The 9447-nt window shown below is 41.7% G+C and overlaps 1 protein-coding gene across 1 annotated transcript; it reads left to right on the top strand.

Moving 5' to 3' along the window:
• Window positions 1–349: 349 nt before the first annotated feature.
• Window positions 350–2579, top strand: hmx2 (H6 family homeobox 2). The gene is made up of 2 exons (XM_061039970.1): window positions 350–859; window positions 1584–2579. The coding sequence occupies exons 1-2, from the start codon at window positions 589–591 to the stop codon at window positions 2129–2131; spliced, it is 819 nt and encodes a 272-aa protein (XP_060895953.1). The 5' UTR covers window positions 350–588; the 3' UTR covers window positions 2132–2579.
• The last annotated feature ends 6868 nt before the right edge of the window (window positions 2580–9447 follow it).

Genomic DNA, 9447 nt, shown 5'->3' with positions numbered 1-9447 from the left:
AAACGTAAAATTTGTATAATGACCAAATATAATTTTAAGGTAAAATATTTTTCTTAAATGTCATAACAAAACGAATGTATCCTACTCAAAACCATAACAAACTCACATTGTTTTTTTTTTTATGAAATATAAAAAACAGTAGTCTAGACAAAATACAACAACATTGTTCTAATGGTTCTGCGTGTAGCTGAATTCAGAAATGTGCATTTGGTTTCCTTCACTGCCCTCGCTCTTCTCATCTCGTCCCAAAAGCTTGACAGGAGTTTGAAATTTCCGGGCTTGTGTCTGTGGCTGCGATTGGCCCACGAGGAGCTTACCTACATGCAAATGAAGCAACGCAATCTTGCTGCTTCTGATCCAGAGCGTGAGGAGGAGGACCAGGAATACACTCATGTTCCCCGAGCTGTAGAAAAAACACCTGCAACTCTTTTAATGTTGAAACTCAACAATTATACTGGCGAGGGGGGAAAAGAACAGTAGACAAAAGACGCTTTCGTAATTTTACGCACCAATCGTATAGGAAGCAATAACGGAAAACAAGGGGACAGACAGATTCAGTCAATACTTCAATACTGTTATGAAGCGAGAATGAGTAGCACAGAAGACAGCGGGAGCAAGTGCTCGTCCGGCCCGATTTCCAGCTTTACCATCCAGTCCATCTTGGGCACACCGTCCGATGCGCCGCGCTCTGGGACCAAAGAGCTCTCCAAGGGACCACCGGCACCTCCAAGGAGGCGTTCACTGTCTGTGTCATCCGAGGAGGAGTGCAGCGGCGGGGAGGACTCAGCGGACTGCTTCTGCTCCGATACGGGTCACAGCGAGCCATGCAGCCAACACCAAGCCCACAACTTCTGTTTAGGTGAGGTACTCTTTATTATTATTATTATTATTATTATTATTAATAGTAGTAGTAGTAGTATTCAATTTGTATTATTCAAAAATGTGAGGTGGTTATAAGAACATTTTAAATGTCATTGTATTTACATCTTTAATGTTGTTTATTTCTGGTTAAATTGCATTAAATTAGGCTACATGTAGCGTAATAATTTCTTATTAATTAAACGTGTTAAATACAAAATAATCAGGCCTAGGTATTTGATGTTTTTGTTTGCACTTCAGCTCACATTTCATTAGCTTGTGTCTGTGACTGTAACACTCACATTCAGCCCATCCAATCCCACTTGTTCCATCATGTGCACACTATCATCGCAGCAGCAGCAGCAGCAGAAGAGTGGAAGGTCGAATAATTAGCCTTCTGTCTTTCCTCTCGTTTCAAATTTAATTGAGCCTGCTAATTGGTGAAACATGTTTCAAAAATGGCTGCACTACACGCCGTCAATTGGGCGTTAAATAGAGCGAGATGTAATTAATAACTTAGCCTACTGTACTACACCGTGCGTACTCGTGCTGAATTGTTTATTTAAAAAGTCACCAGCTTACTGAATAAAGGTCAGAGTTCAAACTTAACGAATACTCAAACTAAATAGAGAAGGGATTTTAAACAGTTAACTGTAAAAGTGAGCTTAAAGCACCTATTTTCTGTGCTATTGTGCTAATATTCTTCTCTTCCGCCTCGCGCGCAGGTCCCGCCAAAGGACTCCTATCTGGGAATGACGGGCTCGCGCGGCGGCCGCACCTGCCACAGCCTTTGCTGCAGGATTACAAGGAGGAGCGCGAGAGACCGTGCCATCAAATGTCACCTCTGTCGGAGGACAGACAGGCAGACGGTGCGGACAAGCAGGGAAACTCATCCAAGAAGAAGACGCGCACGGTTTTCTCCCGGAGTCAGGTGTACCAGCTGGAGTCCACGTTCGACATGAAGCGGTACCTGAGCAGCTCGGAGCGGGCCTGCTTAGCCTCCAGCCTGCAGCTGACGGAGACTCAGGTCAAGACGTGGTTTCAGAACAGGAGGAACAAATGGAAACGGCAGCTATCAGCCGAACTGGAGGCGGCAAACATGGCCCACGCCTCCGCACAGACACTCGTGGGCATGCCGCTGGTTTTCAGAGATAACTCCTTACTGCGCGTTCCGGTTCCCCGGTCTATCGCCTTTCCGACGCCACTGTATTATCCGGGAAGCAACTTGCCAGCGTTACCTTTATATAATCTGTATAACAAGATTGAGTACTGATTGACTCCACTGTATGTTCACTCAAGTCCACGTAAAAAAAAAAACATTCTCATAAGTGTCTCTACATAACCGCTGTATATTAATTGTATCACTTTATTCGTTGAGCAAATTCTTATTATGCAGCTGCTGTACGTCTCACAAGAAAGCAATCAAGCTTCCCTAAACATATAAAATACACCATGTGTATAATAAATTATAATACGTTTTGTACTTTAAGTTTCCTTCTCCTTCCTTAAATAAAGTAAAGGAGTTTAGTATTCATATCAGAAATGCTTTTCCACAGTTTTTTATTCACATTGGTTTGTCAGAGAAATCACAAAGCATCAGTCATTTTATTTCACCTGACAGGGAAAAATATCCAATTTAAGGGAAAATATCATTCTTTCTATTGTAACTTAGACCTCCAATAATAACCTTCTCATTCAATAAATTTTCTATTTCAGTGAAAGCTTGTTTGGTTTTATTTGAATTTTTTTTAATGAATTTATATTACCAGAAAATATATTTTTTAAAGGACTTATATACTTGTCAGGGCTGCGGATGTTACATGTCTTGTCCTTTTATAAGCAAATCGTTCACAAATAATTTTGCTACAAGACATTCTGTTGTTATAATCCAGGGTGATTATCCTTTATCCCCGCTTTCATAATTGTTCGATTCCTAAGCACAGAATAAAATATGAAGCAATGTTTTTATAATGCAAAGGCTTCAAAGTTGTATTTTGAGATTCATTCTTCATCCAAAACAATGCTGGTATAGCTTAAATAATCTGAGGTAAACCAAGTCATGTACAGTATATGTAAAGGTAATATAGAGGTAGAAAAGGCAGGGTGTAAGATGTACACAGTCACAAGATAATGACACCTCTTGGCTGGATCTTCTCTCATTTGAAGTCTGCCTCCCAGCATCAGGTGTTGTTGTGGGTAGAAAGATAATAAAGAGATGTATTGTCAGAGTTCAAGACTCTTCAATCCAGTCTGTTCTGTTTTCTCTATCTGTAAAAAAAAAAAAAAAAACCTATCAGTTCCACTTTATATTCTAGATACTAAAAACCGTACAGTAAGTTTAGATTTTCAGCGGGCCCTGAACACTAAGTCTGGTTATTTTGTCAAAGTTCAATTTAGTATTTCACAACAAGTCAATAAATGCAAATACTGAAAAACATAATTGCTCACTCCTAAACACACACACCAACACACACACACACACACACACACACACACACACACATCTCGTTCTTGATGGGGAGCAATAAAACCATGTAATTTGCCAGCTTTTCTTGGGTGTCACATCATGTACTATACCTACCCCCCTCCACATCCACCACCACCACCACCCATCCCCTTCCATCTCTCTCTCCGTGCTAATGGCTACATTACCTAGCAGAATCATGACGAGCCAGGCTCTGCTGCCCTGCAGATTATGCCTGACCCAATTTCTGCAACAGCCGCCCTGTGTTTCTGGGAAAATGGATAGCGTTAGACAACAGCGGTGATTTATGGGTAACTCCGGCACCGGCGGAGAAGAGGTGAGGTGCAGGAGGATGAATTTGTGACAGATAGGAGAGAGAGAGAGAGATGGGAGAGTGTAACACTTATGAAAAGGAGCAATAGCTTTGGTTGAATGAAGCTGTTTATTAGTTTCCAAGTGGTCATTATGTCATCAGGTGTGACGGCAATGCGATGCGCTTTTGGATGGATGTTTGCACCCCAGTGACTTGTGGGAAATCTGCATGACCTGTCACCTGAGGATGTTTGATTTACAAGACAGGTGGAGAGAGAGAGAGAGAGAGAAAGATGTGTGGCGATGAAATGATGAGCAAAAGAGAGAGAAAGTGAAAGAGAGGAATAGGTGGAGTTAGGTTGGGGGGGGGTGGAGGAGGGCGTTTCGATGTAACTATGTATCACCGCAATGGCAGGTGTGAATTACAAATTTTAATAGCAGGGCAATGAAAATGATTTGAAGTGGTTTAAACTGCAAAGAGACAGCGCCTGGCATGGTGATGAAGATTTGTTGAGATGATGTGTTGTGCCTTAGGATTCATCAAACCTGCCTGCTAAGGTGAAAAGCAAGTGTATTTCACTCTGTGCTATAATTTATGATGGGAGTAATGGAAACTGTGGGCTACACACAGAGTGAAGAGAGAGAGCGAGAGAGAGGCAAAGACGGAGAGCACCAGGCAAATTGATTCTCTGGGTAGTTTTTAGAGCATATTTACAGGATCATAATGAATTGCACTAAAACCAGCAGATATCGCTTCTTTTACTTCTTACAATAAAACACTGAAAATCAAAGCTAACTTAATAAAGACACCATTAAATTCAAACTGGCTGCAAAAACAAAACTCTATTAATACTGCTATTTTAGTATTTGAACTACTTTTCACATTTTCAGCCCCTTAACCTTTTATTTGGGCAGCAACCTCCCCACATATCCACAGCTGTTTGATTTAAAGAGGGAACGCGGGGCTTCATATTACAGTGGAAACGTTATGAAGTATAACACCACGAGCAGATGCACAGCCCCGGGTCGGCCCCAAGACGAGAGTTTTAAAAGCGATAGCGATGCATTAAGCCAGACAACTCTCAAGACCTGTTTGCTCCCTAAATGAATTTGAGGGCAGCGTAACGAGGTTTTTGAGGCAGGCCCTGTCATCCACCAGCTTTAACCAGCTTCTGTATTTATGGGTTAATGGTTAAAAAGGAGAGCTCGGACCAGAAGTGATTTTTCTTGATTCTGGTTTATATCAACTGGAAATGAAAGAGCTGAAGGGAAATTGTGTTAGTCCCCCCCTTCTTCTCCTCCCCCAACCCTCTAACCGTTGTCTTTAACAGAAGAGGAATATGTGACTGTACTGGGCAAAGGATGCAACATACACACGTTTATTTTTTTTTACATCTTTGGGAATTATTTTGGATTTTCACAGACACACTCAAAATCCTATTGCAAATGGCAAATGAAACGAGCAACAATAACATGAGATATCCCATTTTTTTTAATCAAAAAAGCTTTTAAGTTTGACACATAATGGGTTACAACAATTTTCACATATTGACTCAACATGACACATTTAGATGTTTTAAAAACTCTAGGTCAAATTCAAGCAGCTTTGCTATTTGAACCACAAAAAACAGTCACAGTTAACCCCCCCTTAAACAAAACTAAACCAAAAGATCAGGCTTAGTCCTCTAATGGCAAAAAGCATTATGGTTCATTGTTGAATTAACAACCACGTCTTGAACTGCCTCTTGTGAAGTGCCATTCCTGGTCCAATATGCATCAAACTATTACAGGCTGCAGTAGGTGGAGGGAACTCGGCTTTTACTCTGGAGATAAGTCCATTAGTATTACCTTTGACACCATAATGGATGTGAGATACAATTCTCTGCTCTCCATTTTGTATTTGTAAGGATAATAGGGGGATTATCTTGAAGGCCTTATGCTACACACTCAAGAGTGAGACCACACTGAGGAGGGAGAGCACTGCAACAGTTGTTTTCACATCCTCCCCTCTCTCTCTCTCTCTCCCCCTTCAGCCCTTCCCTCTGCTCCGAGACCCTCTCAGAAGATAAAGCATGTCATTATTCTATTAAAGACCTACAATTTTTGTAATGGGACTTGCAGCGGTCGGCAGAAGTGCAGGCAGCTTCTTCAATATCCTGGACATTATTTGCTCGTTTAGTTAAATGATGTTTCTAATTCCCTCATAATTACTTGTAATGAGGCTGTCTCCCTCGTTTTGATGCGGCTACATCTTAATACAGCATGGCATTCTTTTTTAGGGATAATTACCTCTCATGAGGCCGGGGGAGCGAGGCTGGGGTTTGTTGTGCGCTGCACACGTGGCAAATTGGCTTGTTTCCTGCCATCTTGTCTTCCTGCAAATTGGTAAATTAAGTTTCTCGGCTGGAGCATTAGAACTGTTAAGTTTGCTTTCTTGGCTCCTTCAAATTATTGGCTTCACTGACTGAGAGAGATGACTGTATACTCTGGGCTTTGCCTTATTTGATTTATACAGTGTTTACGGATTACACGCTATATGCTAAGGGAGCTGGTTGTTAAGGAAAGGGAACAGTTTTAAAATTATCTTGACATGTTTTATGGTTAACCGAGTAACAAATATACAAAACAGAAGAATAAAAATGCTCGTTCATTATAATTTTTGAATATTATTATTTGATATGCTTAGTTTTGGTAACAGTTGTAGACACAAGAGATCTAAAACTGCTACCTAGTGTTATTGTAGGAATTAAAGAAATAAATTTTCAAGACATGAACTTTGTGAAATATTTTTAATAAGGTTTATCATTGCAGCTTTAAAAGACAACAAAGTGTCATAAAGTACACCTGCCATACAACTGTGTCCATAAAGTCAGTGCAGCAAGTCCATTAGTTTTCATTTGTATGTTATTAACAAGGAGACATGATTGTCTTTTTTGTCTTAGGGTCGATAAAAAATGTTTAATATGTAAAAGTTGAAATTATAATATTTGAGAACACAGAAATGAAACAGTTCTACTCAATCTTTAACATGGATTTTTCCCATCCTGTTTCCCGTCTACTGGTGGATCGTCTGTGTTGTCCCTCTGAAATGATCCAGCCGCCGAACTCCAACCGCAGCCGTTGCTGGGTCGGCTGAGGGGTTTTTATTTCTAAGTGCTGATGTGTCGCAGACAGTTTGGCTCTACAAGGGCCTGTTATACGCCGATTAAAGAGAGGGAAGGAGTGCTCCCGCAGGGCGGCCTTGTACATTTACCCTGACCACAAAAAGGTCTAACGTTTACGCCCCAGTGCTGACATGACCTTCAAACAAGGTCTCTGTGCTGCCTGGGTGGATACTGGAACTGTCTGGAGGAGACCTGCAAGGAAACTAACAGACAGACAGACGGACAGGAAGAAATCATATCTTTGTATATCAGAAGCTACCTCTCTGCCATATCCTGATAAGTGAGATGAGATGGCTTTTATTGGAAAATACAGGAAAGGTTTGTTATTTTTCACACTTAAATGGCAAAATTTGATTGGGATTTTGCAAAAGCTTTTGTCAGTTTCACTGAATGTTGGAACATGATATTAGAAGTTTCTTTTCTCCATTGAAATCACCTACATTGAACATAAAGGGCCACTAAATAATTCAGATTCAAATCCAGTCATCAGTCGTCTCTTGGCTGCGAGACAAACACAGCACTGTCTGTTGTTTTTTATTTGTGGGAGCACAGACAGATACTAATGCTGGGTCACGGATCTGTTTGTTATGAGATCCGATAGTGACTTCTTGTTAATATGGAGAGTTGGGATCTCTTTGTAAGGACCAAGTGGTCTCTTTCAGCTGCAGGGGGGCTGCTGTATAGAGAGATGATCTGTCACTTCAGTGTGAGACTGACTTGCTGACCACATAGCCTGCAGCGTGGCAGCGGGGAGCACAATGAAAGCAGCACACTATCACCTGACAGCTAATTAGGGATTGCACCCCTGGAAGGGAATACATTCTCTTTGAGGGAGTGAGGGAAAGAAAGCAAGAGGTTGCTGAAATCTGTGTGATGTGTCAGTCAAAGACACAAGACACCTGCAATTTCTAAAGGCAGTTCCTCAAAGCACTGATATGTTTGGTTATGTTTTCCACAATTTCCCAGTTTGGGATCAATAAAGTAATTCTATTCTATTCTATTCTATTATCATTTTATTAGTTAATCATTTTGATGTTAAAAGTCAAAAAGCCTGACTTCAAGTGATTGGTTTCTCTTGAAAAAGGATCTTATATTTCAACATTCATGCAGTCTTTAATAAATCTCCCATGTCAGCAACCCCAATTGTCCCCAGTTTTGTGTGCCAATGTGCCCATATGTGTGTTCAATCAATGTGAGAGTGTGTGTCCCTGTATGCAGAGACCAGCAGTATGGTTTATTTGGGAGACCTGGGATTTCTTTGAAAACACATTTGTAACCATTAGTTGAGTGTAAGGTTTCATGTGAAGAGTGCATCCTCTGGACTGGTGTCAGAGTTTCTGTGAGGCTCAGCAGCAGCCTCTCTTGGAGGGACAGTGCTGAGAGGAGGAGGAGGAGGAAGGAGGGGAGGGAAGTAGTGGTGGTTTAGGAAGAGGAGGGGGGGGGGGGGGGGGGGGGGGGAGCACTGGAGCCTGGGCGTCCCACCAGCAATGCATCACGGCAGGCAGAGTGTAACCCGAGCCCCCCCTCTGGCCCTGGTGTGGCCTGCCACAGTGCACTCCTTCTCGACTCCCTTTTGCGCCCCCAAGATGCTTTTAAAAGGATTTGGTCAGCGAGACAACAACTCTTCAAAAGAATCTTCGTCACATTAGAAAGTAATTAGTCAAGCCTGAGGCAGAGGATTCCCTGACCTGACTAATTCTGCACCCCTAAACAATCCGTCTAGGTGCTAGGCAGCTGGCGAGGCACGTTCTCGGTGTACCGGGGAGGAGGGATTTGGGCAGTGGAGATTCCCATGGTCCTGCAGGTGAACAAACGCCAAAGAGGTCATCGGGAAAGGTTACTGTGTAATCCATCTGAGTAACGGTCTGCAGGTAGATTTTAAAGATCTCTCAGAATACAGGTACAGATACATGTCGAATATATAGTTGCTATTTTAAGGAACAGGGTTGCAGAATGAGGCTTACCAAAATGCATTGCTCTACTGCATTAACTTGTGAAGATAAATTCAATTAAGTATGTTAAGGTGTTGTGAAAATACATTTGCTCTAGTCAAAAGACCTGCTTCCTCTGGTCTTATAAAGATGTGCTATTGTCAAATTTCTGAGATTTAGAAATCTCAATTTGAGGCAATTTTATTTTGCAGATGGATGCAGAGAAACCATTCAGCACTTTGCCACCTGTTCTTCCAAGCCCACAGGGCCCAAAGGCCAACAACCTTTCCTCTCACTACTAGACATAGTTATCTGATTGGGAAAAAGGTGGAGGTGGGGAGTGGCAGAAACTTACAAACCACATGCTGCAGGGTGGGACGCGACACCACGGGTACTGTCCTCCGATGCCTCTGATGGTTAAGGAGCTACTTTAGCCTTAAGCATTATGAGACAAACACACAGTGGGAGGTGCAGTGAAAGGGACAAAGCAGAGAAGAGAGTATTCCAAAGGGAACCCAAAAGGATTACACAAAAGTTTGATTTCTACAGATTTTAAAGTCCTAATGCGGTGGTTAAATTGTAAACATTTTGTGTTATCTTTCTTTTTTCATGTAAGATTGTTCATTAAATTTGCAGGGACTCTACCATTTTACAGTTTTCCATGTTTGAGGACCTTGGATATAGGATATACATGAATAAAAGTGAGGGAAAACAACTC

This window comes from Labrus mixtus, chromosome 6 (genome assembly GCF_963584025.1).
Source record: "Labrus mixtus chromosome 6, fLabMix1.1, whole genome shotgun sequence".
Lineage (NCBI taxonomy): Eukaryota > Metazoa > Chordata > Actinopteri > Labriformes > Labridae > Labrus > Labrus mixtus.
The sequence above is the reverse complement of the archived record's forward strand: the minus strand, read 5'-3'. Positions and strand labels throughout refer to the sequence as shown.